The sequence below is a fragment of the Gadus macrocephalus genome, chromosome 8 (assembly GCF_031168955.1).
Source record: "Gadus macrocephalus chromosome 8, ASM3116895v1".
In the NCBI taxonomy this organism is placed as follows: domain Eukaryota; kingdom Metazoa; phylum Chordata; class Actinopteri; order Gadiformes; family Gadidae; genus Gadus; species Gadus macrocephalus.
The window spans coordinates 12,821,088-12,835,590 of record NC_082389.1 but is presented as its reverse complement, the minus strand read 5'-3'; the positions used below and the strand labels follow the sequence as shown (position 1 = coordinate 12,835,590).

Below are 14,503 nucleotides of genomic sequence, written 5' to 3'. Positions count from 1 at the left end.
TTACCGTCTGAAAGGGCTTGGTAGGCCACATTTTATGACGTCCCCTTAACCCGCCGCACTCTAAAGGGCAGGGAAGGACTCCCCCAGGGGGGAGACGGCGGGTTAATTGGAGAGGAGAACAGAAGGTCTATTAGCTGGACCTGCACAACACACAATTCATGTGCTGTGCCTTATTTATATTACAACGACTGCTCTGTGGCACTTCTACTGCAGCCATTTACTCCATTCACAGTTATCCAAACGTATAATAATAAAACCAGTGCCCATTCATGGAAGAAAAATGATTTAGATGAGAGACTTGAATAGAAATACATAGAGAGCGATCATTAACGTAAACTGCTTGAGTCGATTAAGAACAATCGGTCGCTTGTGACTTAATGCTGTTAACAAGGATATAATTTGTTCATTCGTTTGTTGCAGTGGGAAGTTCTTTAACATTAACTCGACTTCACCCTGGCCGACCTACAGCCCAACCTGACACCGATCAAAGGTGTCCTGCCTTTGTAGTTGACTCTGTTTTCAGGAGGCGCCTTATTGCTATTCGACCCGTGGCCCCCGCTTTCTCTCTGCGTCGGCCATCAAAGTGGTGTTTGGATGATGATCACAGAGTAATATAATGTAATGTAATGCAGGGGGGGAACGGGCCCCTGGGGGCCGTGTAAATGAGGACACAATCACAGAGCGAGCGAGGGAGACGGAGATGCAGGATGAACTCGTCAGACGAAATCTGACGGCGGGGGAAACACAGGATTACACAGAAGTGGTTCAGCTGTTGGTCAACAGCGTTTTCCCCCGTGGGACGGCGCGTGTGTCCTGCTCGTAGAAAAGTACTAGGGTTTATGCTGAATAGTTTCTGCCGCCACTCTCTCCTCTCTCTCTCCTTTCCTCTCCTTTCCTCTGATTTCTGCGTCTTTTTCATCTCATCGCCTCTTTTCCTCTCCTCTCTCCCTTGCTCCTCTCTCTCTCATCTTCTCCCCTCCTCCTGGTTCGCCTCTCCTTCAGCCCTCTAAACACCACTCTTTGCGTTGATGAATTATTTGTGCTTTAGTCCTAGATAGGGGGAGACGGAGGGGGAGGGGAGAGGAGAGGGAGAGAGGGAGGGGTGTGTGCAGAGTTGTGGTTCTGGTTGCTAAGGAGTGTTAAACACAGTTCAGAACCCCCTGAACTGGATTACTGCTGTCCTACACAATCACAACAAGTCGCTCCTCTGCTGCAACGCCGCAGGCTTTAACGCACGCACAAGCAGATACAGACACACATGCACACAGACAAAATATTACAAATGCCGCCTGTCATAGTTGCACGTTTAGACGGGGACACACAATTGCACAAAATTTGTAATATACACGAATGCTTGCAAACTTTCACCCCCACACACAAACACAAACACACACACACTTGCACACACCGTTCCATGTCCTTATTTCCCTGGGCTGGGAGGACCGCAGTGGCGGCTGGCCGGGATAACGCCTCGTTTCCACATACGTACATTCTCGTATGCGATCCAACCGCCTCCGACCGAAAGTCCATTCATTCCTATGTGATTCTCCGTAATGTCCGTTTTACCTCCGAGACTCCTCCCCTCCGTAAAATTTCTGTCTGGTATGTCCGTAATATACTTTCAAAAAATGTAACTTTCGCCGTCGTTTTACGGAGATACCGTATGAAAGTTTTTATGTTTCTCACAAAACATGTAAGTACCTGGCAGGCCAAACTCCTCGCCGATCTCTTTCCAAGCCTGGTGGTTTTGTTTTTATCTCTGTATATGTCGATCCTCATGTTCCAAAGTACCGGTCTCCTAAAAACGGCCATTATCATACGTTCCCACATCTTTTTGGCTGGCGTAAATAAATTCATGTCCGTACGTAAAACACTAGCGACCACTTCCGTAAATTTACGGAAGCACGGATACGAACAACATACGTATGTGGAAACGAGGCGTAACTGCTGAGTGTGAGCTTCTACCTTGCCCCTGGACGGTCCTCATGCCTTCTCACTGCCGGCCTGGTCTGATCCCAGCTGAATGACATGCTCCGCAGCCTTCTGCCCTCGCCCTGAACAGCTGTCTCTCTCGGTCTCTCTCTCGGTCTCTCTCTCTGTCGCTCTCTGTCTCTCTCTCTGTGTCTCGGTTTACGTCCTTTCGTTTCATTCATCCTTCATTACCAACTCCTGCTTTTCGTTTGTCTCTTAACCTTTCCCTCATATTGTAATTCTCTCTCTCTGGATCTCTCAGGCCTGACTTTATTATTTCCTGTCTTGTTATTCCTCGCTCGCTTTTGTTCGAAGTAGTCTGTTTTATATATATACCCACATATATACAAAGCTTTCCTTTCTTGTGAAGTGTGTGTGTGTGTGTGTGTGTGTGTGTGTGTGTGTGTGTGTGTGTGTGTGTGTGTGTGTGTGTGTGTGTGTGTGTGTGTGTGTGTGTGTGTGTGTGTGTGTGTGTGTGTGTGTGCGCCCTTCACACGAAAGGAAATCTGTCTCTCGCTCTGTTTCTCAATCCAAATCAATTCGAATGGCTTTACCGCCATCGAAATTGTACAATTACCTGCATTCTCCCTCACTCACTCACTCACTGTATTCCATCCTATCTTATTTCCTCTCTCTGTTGTTGCGTTTCATCTTTTGGTGTCTGTTGTCCTCAGCTTTATCCTTCATTTTGCCTCTCTCTGCTCTCTCACGTCTCTTCTGGTTTACCTGAAATTGAATTTAATATCTTTCCTATCGCCGTCGATGCTTTAAAATGCTGTATAAATTGCATACCTTCTTACTCACAGCCAAACAGGAAGGTCTGCTCATCATGTCACAAATAATTGTAATCTTCTCTGGAAAGAAATGAAAATAAATAGTTTTTACTATTCCAGGCAGGACTGGAGGAATTCATCCACTTTATGTTGATTAAAAAAAGGCTCAGTGTCGGTGGTCAAACGTTATGTACATTTTGTATCAAAGGTGGGTTTCCACCTTGGTCCAGCTCCCCATCCATCCCTCACCCTCCTTGTTCTCCTTTCTCTCCTCTCTCTCCCAGGAGAGCCAGGGACTCCCTGCCCACCTTCCGCCAGTTCTTCAGCTCCGCCTTCAGCCTGACCCACGTTAGCCTGGCCTCCATGAAGGTGCCCCCAGACTCCCTAAGGTGAGTCCGGTCCCAGACCACTTCACGTCCTGGTCCACGTGAGACCACTTAAGATCCTGGTCCACATGAGAACAATTCAGGTCCTAGTTTACAGGAGAGCACTTGAGAGCTGAGCCGCAAGGCAAAGTGGTCATGAGGGTTGGGTGATGACCGAAAGGACGAGATCGCGGGTACAAGCGGCCGAGATGAGTTTTCTCAGAAGGGTGGCTGGCGTCTCCCTTAGGGATGGGTGAGAAGCTCAGCCATCCGTGAGGAACTCGGATTAGAGCCGCTGCTCCTTTACTTAGAAAGGAGTCAGCTGAGGTGGTTCGGGCATCTGGCAAGGATGCCCACTGGGCACCTCCCTTGGGAGGTGTTTCAGGCACGTCCAGTGGGGAGGAGACCTCGGGGAAGACCCAGGACTAGGTGGAGAGATTATATCTCAACACTGGCCTGGGAACGCCTCGGGATCCCCCTGTCAGAGCTGGTCAATGTGGCTCGGGAAAGGGAAGTCTGGGGCCCCCTGCTTGAGCTGCTCCCCCCGCGACCCGACCCCGGATAAGCGGATGAGGATGAGGATGAGGCACTTGAGATCCTGGTCCACAGGAGACCGCTTCAGGTCCTGGTCTAAATGAGACCGCTTCAGGTCCTGGTCTAAATAAGACCGCTTCAGGTCCTGGTCTAAATGAGACCGCTTCAGGTCCTGGTCTAAATGAGACCGCTTCAGGTCCTGGTCTATATGAGACCGCTTCAGGTTCTGGTCTAAATGGGACCACTTCAGGTCCTTGTCTAAATGGGACCAGCTAAGGTCCTGGTCCAGGATTAGACCACACTGGTTGGCCTTGGCTAGTGGGGCAGGATGGGGGCCTCACGTGTTAGTCTTTGTAATTCTTTTTTTTGTTTTTTTCAAATCATATTATTCATACTGGTATTTAGTTTAATTCACATTTTTTGTTAATATAATTTTTATTTATTCATTCATTTCTTCATACTTTTGGTTTATTCATATTTTGACTTACTCGGTTTTATTCATTTTTGGATCAACTTGAAATTCATAATTATGTTTTATTTATTAATTTTAATAGATTTTTATTTGTGCATTTATAGATTTTTGTGCTCCTCAATACATCCTGTGTAGCTCAGCTGGTAGAGCATGGCAGGGTGGTTTTTTTTACTGCCTCTGGGGCAGGTCAATCCCATGCAGACGAGTAGGGGGGGCAGTTGTTCAGGAGGCACAGCGGTTTGACTTGTAACCGGAAGGTTATTAGTTAGATCCCCGGCTCCTCCTAGCTGTGTGTCGGTATCCCTGAACAAGACACCTCACCCTAACTGCTCCCGACGAGCTGTCTGTCTCCTTGCATGGTTGACAACGGCACGCTGTCAGTGTGTAAATGTTTTTATGAATGGTTGTAGGTTGCTTTGGACAAAAGCGTCTGCTAAATGCCCTAAATGCAAATGTTTTGGCATTTCATCATTGTATCTTTAGTGGTACAACAAAAGTACAATGATGAAAGGAAATATCCAATTATAGATGTCGGTCAAATCAGATTAACATCAAGTGATCTAGAAATCAAAAGTAACTTTGTCTCTGATGATTGAAGCCATCTATTTTTGTTTTCCATTCATTCAGACCATGTTCCAGATGAAACCTATTTACTATGGAGGCAGCGTCTCTTTGGAAGGCGGCGAGTAACGGCCGTTTGTGAAGGCGGTTGAATAAGGGATAGTGCGGGGTGGAAGGATGGAGGGTAAAGCCGTGTTCTCCACTGCAGGCAGAGCTGCAACACAGGGTTGTACCTCTCTAATTAGAGCAGCTCGTTAAGCCCTCGTTAGCCCAACCTCGTTAGGAGCACCTCGTTTAGCCCTGGATAATAAGCAAGGCATTGTGCTGCACACTCAAAACAGTGCCATTATTAATCCTAGGTTTCTATGGAAACGTAGACAACTTTCTGTGTAATTTGTTTCTGTGCATCTATTTTTGGTGAAGGTGTGTGTGTGTGTGTGTGTGTGTGTGTGTGTGTGTGTGTGTGTGTGTGTGTGTGTGTGTGTGTGTGTGTGTGTGTGTGTGTGTGTGTGTGTGTGTGTGTGTTGGAATTCTGTTAAGCCTTGTTCCTTTTTGAGGGGCTTTTCATGGCAGGGTTAAGTGTTTGATGTTGTTTTACGAGGTTATCATGTTAAGTCTATTCTAAGTCCATGTTTAACACACTCAATATGGCTACTTCAGTTACAAGCACTGGGCATTTGACAGCAGTAATCTCTCTGAGCTTCAATGCCCGGTTTCACATGCATCAAAGATGAGCAAATTACAGATGTGTAATACTCATTTATTAATGCTTATTTATCTTACGCATTCCAATGAAATCTGGTTTGTATAGTGTTTGCTCACAAAGCGGTTAGATGTAAAGTAATTTTCAATCAAAGGCACTTTATGGCGTTTAAAACGTACATTGAAATCGCCGAGGCACAAAAAGAGAAATACAGACAAAAATAAGATACAAAATATCGAAATGGGAATAAGAATAAAAATGCAAGAGAAAATATTTAGAAATATCTATTGGTCGCTGTATGGATTTAAATGTGTGTGTGTATTTTGTTTATTAGAGGCATAGATATAGACTAATTTAAAATGATATAGCTCTCACTCTCTCCATCTCCCTCTCGCTGTGGCAAGGTTATAGGGGGGCATCTCGTTCAGACGTGGGGCGTTGCTGCGTTGTCTGTGTGCCAGGAACAGCTGCTGGTTCGGTGGTTGATGGTGGAGGAGTTAAAACTTCCGGAATGCGTCTCTTCGGGTCCAGACGTCTGTGATTGGAGCACAATGGGATGAGAAACGATGCATAGAAATAAAAGACAAAGTACACAGATGTGCTGCTCTGTGTTTGGAGGCACCTGGATAATGGCTGGTGATGCCTGTGTAGTCAGATGCGGATGATACGAGTGTGTGTTAGTGTTTATGTCTGGGTTTGTGGATCTGTGAATATATGCAGGTTAGACTAAGAACATTTTCGTGTAGTTTTTCGTAATCTCAGGTTTGGGATATGATTTAAATTGTGTTCCTTTTTCCTTTTACTTTAATTCAAAATGCACATTGGGTTATTAAATTGAAAAATGTATTTTTACCAGAATATCGACGGATCAGCAGATGATAGATATGGCTAAATCTCTTTCTAAATCTCTTATCTAAATTGTGTGATCCATAAAATCTACGGGGGCAAAAATGCGCAAATGTTCTCTACGTTTGTGTTCATATTCTAAATCCCTTATAAATTATGTTTGTGATACCTTATCAGACATACCCCCCCCCCCCCCCCCCCCCCCGTAGTCAAAGTACGCATTGGATGTTGACGGATGACAATACAACAGATTGATTTCACGCAGGACCCATGTGCTTCATATCAGCCAGCCATCTTGTTTTGTGCATTGCCTGGTTGTGTTTCTCTTGTCTGGCTCTCCTTCCCTTCCTCTGGTTACATTTCCACCGGCCCCGAGCGAGACTATTCTCTCCCCCTCCTTTCCCTCCTCCTGCACTCCAGTTCTTTCATTTCCCTTTTGTTTTATTAACAACCATCTCTTTATTGCCCTGCATCTCCTCCCTCTCTGCCCCTCCCTCCTGCCCTCTATCAGACGCTCTTCTCTCACTATCTATTTTTACTCTTATTGTCTTTTATATATATTCACTCTATCTGTTCCCTTTCATTCACTCTATCTTTTCTCTTTCATTCACTGTTTCATTCACTCTACCTGTTCTGTCTTCCTCTGTCTGTTCTTATTGTATTATCCTGTTCTTGTGTGTCCCAGAGCTCTGTTCCTGGGTCTATCCAACAACCCTCACATCACAGATCTCCACCTGGACATCAGCGGCTGTGAGGTACACTCTCCCCACTCTATATTAATATTAATACTATATTATAGATGAAGGTAACCCTCTCACTCTGTATTGATATTATCTACTCTCTTTCCTCCCTGGTATGCTCCCTCTATCTCAATGTAATACTGAGAGCGAACGCTCCACTGTTCTCTGACTTTCTGTGTCTGTTATGTCTGTTCCTATCTTTGTGGCCAATTACTATGACTCTAACTTTCACTGTCTTTTCACTGTCTGTCTGTCTCCGCCTGTTTCTCTCTCTGTCTCTGTCCGTCCATCTGTCTGTCCGTCTGTCTCTCTCTGTTTATGTCTCTCGTTCAGCTGAGGTCAGCTGGTGCCGGCGTGCTCCAGGAACTGTTTCCTCGTGTTGCCTGCGTTGGAACTCTTGACATTTCCGATAACGGTACACACACACACACACACACACACACACACACACACACACACACACACACACACACACACACACACACACACACACACACACACACACACACACACACACACACACACACACACACACACACACACACACCTATGTGCATATTATTTGTGGATTACCAGGCATAAATGCACAGAAAACACTTAATCCTCTTGGATCATTGACATTGCTTTCATCTTTTGGCAGAGAGAATTGTATTCCATTACATTTCACTTAAACCCACTCCACCCCCCCCCCCCCCCCCCCCACACACACACACACACACACACAAGTAGGGGCGGGGCGGTGGGGTGCAGATCAAAAGGTGATGCAAGCATGGAGACACTGATGTGAGTGACAGGCGTGGCTCGCTCAGATCTTCCTTCTGTGAGACGTCTCAGTTTTGATGCCTCCCAATCTTGCACTCTCTTATCAGTTCTCAAAGGGAAGTTAGGACTGGAAGACGAGGAGGAGGAGGAAGAATGAGTAGCGAGATATCCCCTGTACCTTCTCTTCCATGGTCCTGCTGTGTGTGGAGAACACCATTATTGGAAGTCCGACATGGTCTCTGGTCCAGGATAGAGGAAGGGTTAGGTTGTTCGACTCCCATGCCGCAAAGTACTGGGTTTGATCCCCGATGGCTGCAGTGTCTATGTGTAGGTTTCTTTCAGTACACTGCCGCAAACCCTACCTGCTCTCGTGATTTCAGATCGGTGTCACACTGGAGGTCACAAGGTCTGCATCCTCGAGTGAGATGACCTGCTGACCCCGGGCCTACTGGATAAATGTCTGCTCATTGACTAATTGAAGGGTAATAGTAAGTTGTGATCCTGTGCTTCCTCTGTAGGGCTGGATGGGGACATGCTGGTGGTCCTCCCGTCCTTCTCCAGACACCCCTCGCTCAAGCACCTGCTGCTGGGGAAGAACTTCAACGTCAAGGGCCGGTGGGTGGCTGGGCTGGATGCTGGTTTATAACGTTAAAGAGGATCTGTTTCACGGAAATCTAAACGCAAGAACAGCACCATCTATGGGAGGGATGTTGGAAATGCGCGGTGTGTGTGTGTGTGTGTGTGTGTGTGTGTGTGTGTGTGTGTGTGTGTGTGTGTGTGTGTGTGTGTGTGTGTGTGTGTGTGTGTGTGTGTGTGTGTGTGTGTGTGTGTGTGTGTGTGTGTGTGTGTGGGGTTAATGAAGGCAGTGGCTCCCGGTGCTGATGCAGCTGTTATGTAAACAGTAATGATGATCACTAATGGTGGTCGAGACGGCTTAATGATGGCCTTGTTTCACACTGAGGAAGATGAGGCTGGACCGGCGGGATAATGGTGCTGATGAAGAGACGACGATGTATTTGCTTCTCAGGTTGCTGGACGAGATTCTGCAGAAACTAGTTCACCTGGTGCAGGAAGAGGACTGTGTGAGTACACACACACACACCCTTCACCCATGCTAAGTTCGTAGAGCCCTGCTCAAATTATAATTTACATAATTACACTTGCACAGCATCAACAGATTCAATCGATTTATCTCCTCGCTCTGTCACTCTCTCACTTTCACTTGCTCCTCTCTCTCTCCCGCTCCTCTTTCTCTCTCCTCTCTTCCTCCAGTTTCTCCCCGCTCTCTCTCTAGCCAACTGTCATGTATTTCGCCTTCACACGTCCACAAGCTCTCTCTCACTCAGCTACAAGCTCTCTCTCTCGCTCGCTCGCTCTCTTACGCGGCTACAGGCATGGGGTGAGCGCGACACACAAACAGACACGCCTGTTAAGTCATCCATGGACTCTGCAGGCGGACGATGAATCATTCATTTAGTTTCACCGTATTCCTAACTCTCCTTAGGGCCAAACTCTCTTTATCTCCCTCCACCGCTCTCGTTCACTATCTCTCTCTCTCATTCTCTCTCACCATCTCCGTATCTCTCGATCTCATTCGGCCTGCTTTCTGAGAAGCAAATTCAGCATGACAAGTAGCTTGCTCAATTATTTACCACATTTGATGGTGATAGCTCACAAGCGTTCTCAAATGTGCGTGCATGCCCATGTACACACACTAAGCTTTGGCGTGTGCGAAAGCTTGTTCATGGGCCCGGAAGTCCCAACTGTGGATATTAAACCCAGTATTTGAAAAACACACGCACACGCACGCACACATTCACAGCCAATACACCTCTATCTCTCAAGCCTTACTGCCTTCTCTCTGTCCGTCTCACTCTCTTTACCAACTCTCCTTCACTTTCTCTTTGCTCCACTGTCTCTTCAATCCCCCTAAAACTGAGACCCTCCCCTCTCCCCTCTCCCAGGCCCTGCAGTCCCTGTCCCTGGCCGACTCCAGGCTCCGTCAGCGGGCACGGTGCTGGTGAACGCCCTGGGCTCCAATGCCGGGCTGCGGAAGGTCGATCTCAGTGGGAACTGTCTGGAAGACTCTGGGGCCAAGATGCTGAGCAAGGCACTGCAGATCAACACGACTCTGAGGTGGGTGTTGGTGCGTGCGTGTAGGTAGGTGAGGTGGTGTGTGCTTGTCAGAGTGTGGGTGTGTATCTGTGTTCACATGCTTTCATGTGTGTCCTTGTGTGTGAAGGTGATTGTGTGTGTGTGTGTGTGTGTGTTCTGAGTCAGGATGGGTAGGGCATGATGCACCAGCTTCAAAGGAAAAATAATTTGGCACGGCCCCAATGTTATAATAGAGGAATAGGGGTGGGGTTGTGTGTGGGGGGGGGGGGGGGACGTGGTGGGTGTGTTCTCCTCGACAGGGCTGTGGAGTAAAGGAATGCAGGCATAGGAACTCAAGGATATTGGCTCTTGTTGTGGGGGACAGAGATGAGCTGCGTACCCGAGGGGGACTGGCGAGGTCCCCTTAGTTATTAAAACACCACTGCGGCTCAACTCAATGAGAAAGAAGACAACCAATGGGAATAGACGGGGGGACGATGATGACCCACGATGACGATGATGCTTACGAGAAAAGAAGGGTCAAAGGGGAGCAGGGGGCGCTGGGGTTGGTTCGAGGACGTTGTCGGGGTAACGGAGTGAGTAATGAGGGGGAGGGGGGGGGGGGGGGGTTGTAGCAGCAAGACGGGGAGGGTGGAGATGATGACATGAGAGGGAGAGCGAGTGTAAGAAGATTTAAAGTAAAGATGAAAGATGGGGACTTTATTCGGCCCTGGGGGGACTCATAGGTGAAGGAGATGAGGAGAGGGAGAACGAGGAGGAAATGATGTGCTGCAACAGAGGTGCATCGGCTCATCAAACAGTGATTAAGGTACAGGAGGCGGAGGGGGAGAGATGGAGTGACGGAGGAGGTACTAGAGGTGGAAAGATGGAGGTGGTCCACGTGGTGGAGGAGAAGGAGAGGGAGGAGGGATGGAATGATGGAAGAGGTGGACGAGGAGAGATGGAGGAGGTATAGTAGATGGAGAAGGAGAGATTGAGTGACGGATGATGGGATGGGCCGATGGCTCTGTAGAAGGAGGTGGAGGAGATCAATGAGGTGGAGGAGGTACAGAGGGTGGATGAGGAGAGAAGGGGTGATGGAAGAGGCACAGGAGGCGGAGGAGTAGAAAAAGAGTGATGGTGGAAGTACAGGAACTGGTGGAGAAGAGATGGAAGGATGTTTGAGGGGGGGGGGGGGGGGGGGGGGGGGGGGGGGGGGGGGGCGAGTGGAAGAGGAGCGATGGAGGAGGGACAGCAGGTGGAGGAGGAGAGGTGGAATGAGGCGGAGATGGAGAGAAGACAACAAGAAAAGAGGGACACATTGGGGTTTGGCCAAACAAGCAGAGTGCGGGTGGGTGATGTGTGTGGGTGGAATGTTCTATGCGTGTGTCGATTTTCTAACCGCCCAATTCGGCATCTGTACCTTTTTGAATGACCCAGTTCTGTGTACGCGCGTGTATATGCACATCTATTTGTGTAGACTTTAAAGGAGGGTGTGTGTGTGTGTGTGAGAGTGTGTACACTCTGTAAGTGATGATTTGTTTTTCTACAGAGTGGCAAACTAATGACTCTCGCTATCTCTCTCTCCCCGCTTGTTGTGCAAGGAGTGTGACATGGGATCGCAACAACACCACGGTGCTGGGACTTCAGGATGTAGCCAGAGCCCTGGAACAGTAAGACACACAGACAGACACACAGACAGACAGACAGACATACAGACACACAGACAAAGACACACAGACAAAGACACACACACAGACAGACACACACATTCACACACACAGCATGTGCGTTTGTGTCTCTGTTACGCTGATTAGAGACGAGCATCCTTATGAGCGGATAAATGAGCTTCTACACACACAGATGTGACAGCTGCGCTGTCAGAGTCCACCGCGTTACACCACATTTCATCACTCTTCTGATGCTATGTGCCACTCAAACTCATCGTTTGTGTGTGTGTGTGTCGATTTGTTACCTTGTGTGTAAGAACGAACGTATGCAAGTGTGTGTTTGAGAAAGTGTCTTCATTTCTTACTATGTGTTTGAGACTGTATTTGTTACCGTGTGTGACAAAGGAAGAAAGATTTCTTCAGTGTGTGTATGAGTGCGTGTTCATCAATGTGTGTGGGTATGCATGAATCACTTTGCATACACACAGTGCATGTTTTAAAGTGAGTTTGGCAATCAGAAGGGCGAATAAACGATTAGAGCATCGATCGATTTCTCCTCAGGTAATTGCGGTTCCCTTTTTTTAAACGTAATTAATAATGCAGGTCTAAACATGAACGCATCTAAAATGTCTCTCTCTCCCCGACTCTCGCTCTCCCCCTATTCTCTCCCTTCTTCTCTGCATCCTGTCTCTCTGCACCATCCATTTTCTCACCTCTCTCTCACCCTGTTTTCCTCCTTCAAATTTCTCTCTCTCTCTCTCTCTCTCTCTCTCTCTCTCTCTCTCTCTCTCTCTCTCTCTCTCTCGTCTCTCTCTCTCAGTAACTTCACCATCCACTACATGCCCCTCCCCCTCAGTGACGTGGCGCAGGCGTACCGCAGCGCTCCAGAGAAGATGGAACAAGCCATCACCAAGGTCGGTTAAACATCTCCTGGTCACATCCGAACTACAATGCTTCCAAGAGTAAAACGATTCAGCGCGTCATGGGGGATCTTTCTCTAGGAGTCGTTTTATTCCGTCCCCATTTCCCCTGTCAACCGCCGGTGTGAAAATGTCAGACGGAAAAAAAGACCTCTGCTTAGCTGTGAGGGACAAACATTCGGCGTGCAACCAAACATGTCAACCGTAGTGAAACCAGTGTGATGTGGTATGCGTCGGGCAACGCGCCTGGCAGCGATCACAGGGGTCTACTCCACACTGGGGTCCTGCTCTCCACGTCTCCGCCGCGCTCTGAGGTTCCGTCTGTCTTGACTGCCTCGAGGTAATTCTATCCAAACATAATTACGGCCGCGTTGCTTAACGCTTGGCTCCCAGCTGGTGAGGTGTGCTGAGGTTCTGACAGGGTGTGCGATCCCTCGGGGAGATAACTTTTCTACTGTTATCCTTTGCATAAGATAATGAGACGGAGCCACCTGCTCGGCGGTGGAGCCTCTCAGCAGGTCCGCTTCCGTTTCAGTGGATTCCCCTCGGGTTTAAGGCGTCTCTCCCTTGGCGGCGGATTAACATGCAAATGGACTTTTCACCTGCTCGTCGCGCTCTGTAAACACTCATCCCCTCCCGCTGTGTGTGTGTGTGTGTGTGTGTGTGTGTGTGTGTGTGTGTGTGTGTGTGTGTGTGTGTGTGTGTGTGTGTGTGTGTGTGTGTGTGTGTGTGTGTGTGTGTGTGTGTGTGTGTGTCACAGATTCAACGCGCCCTCTTGAGGAACAACCAGACGCAGAGGTTTTCCCAGAAGCAAGCCCTCAGGCTGAACCAAGGCCTGGTTACCAGCACCGCCGAACAGGTGTGTGTTCGTGCGTGTGTGAGAGTACTTGCATGAACGTGTGCGTCCGTCTTTGTTTTCCTGCCTTGTGGCTATACGTCGCAGCCATGGGAGATGTTTGTGTGTCTGCTTCAGAAATGTATTTACACTGTGTGTATGTATTTTGGGCAAGGGACTTTGGTCAGAAATATATACATAGATATATATACCGGTACATGCATATTTTCATTCTTGTTGTTACGACCCACCCACAAACACACACACGTAACACTTGTGGTAATGCTGTGTGTGTGTGTGTGTGTGTGTGTGTGTGTGTGTGTGTGTGTGTGTGTGTGTGTGTGTGTGTGTGTGTGTGTGTGTGTGTGTGTGTGTGTGTGTGTGTGTGTGTGTGTGTGTGTGTGTGTGTGTGTGCGCAGGTGATGGAGCGGCTGTGTGTGCGTGTGCAGCAGCAGGTGTCTGTCCTGAGAGGATCAGAGGATCAGGAAGAGGTGCAGGCAGCCAAGCAGATCCTTAAAGAGGCCAAGAACTCCAGGGCGGTGGGTCCAGTGTGTGTGTGTGTGTGTGTGTGTGACTACTCCATACATCTTGTCAGCCCACATACGGTTTTCACATACCAATCTCTCTGCTATTCCTCAGTGTACATTGTATGCATTAATGCATGTCTATGCTATTATGCAATGCCAGTAAGAACCTCAATTACTTGGAGTTTAATCACACGGCCTTTGCACATCGTAAAATATGGGTATTGTTTTTTTTTATCAAATGTTATATTATTAAAATAATTCTGACCTGTTGGCCTGTCTTTTGCTGCCTTGCTCTTCCTGTCTCTTTAACGCCCTCCGCCCGGCTCTCTCTCCTCCGTTCTCACCATCTGTCTCTCTGTCTCCCTCTCTCTCTCTCCTCCTGTGTGTTGATCTCGCCTTCTCTCCCTCTCAGCTGTACCCGTCTCTGTGTGAGCTGGCTCATGTCCTGTCTGTGGACGGGCCGGTGAGACAGAGACTGGAGACTCTGGCCGGGGAGCTGACCAAGGCGGCGGACAAGGAGCTGCAGGTGAGGGAGTGAATGGAGGGAGGAGGGTTAGAAGGTGAATGGAGGGAAGGAGGGGGAGAAAAAGGGAGAGGGAGACGGAAGAGTGTGAGGGTGGGAAAGCGATGGAGGAAGGGTGGTGACGAGAGAAAGAGGGGAGGGAGGGAGGGAGGGAGGTATGCAGAGGGGTTTGATAGATAGAATGGCTGGGAGGGATGGATAGGAGAG

General features: G+C 48.3%; 1 protein-coding gene across 1 annotated transcript in view; it reads left to right on the top strand.

Moving 5' to 3' along the window:
- The window catches only part of carmil3 (capping protein regulator and myosin 1 linker 3), an 81,189-nt gene that overhangs the window by 46,712 nt on the left and 19,974 nt on the right, over window positions 1-14,503 (top strand). The window contains 12 exon segments of the mRNA XM_060059088.1: window positions 3,029-3,133; window positions 6,911-6,980; window positions 7,299-7,380; window positions 8,246-8,342; window positions 8,755-8,809; window positions 9,692-9,731; window positions 9,734-9,863; window positions 11,426-11,494; window positions 12,312-12,405; window positions 13,172-13,270; window positions 13,666-13,785; window positions 14,186-14,299. Of these exon segments, the coding sequence (XP_059915071.1) occupies window positions 3,029-3,133; window positions 6,911-6,980; window positions 7,299-7,380; window positions 8,246-8,342; window positions 8,755-8,809; window positions 9,692-9,731; window positions 9,734-9,863; window positions 11,426-11,494; window positions 12,312-12,405; window positions 13,172-13,270; window positions 13,666-13,785; window positions 14,186-14,299 (1,075 nt within the window).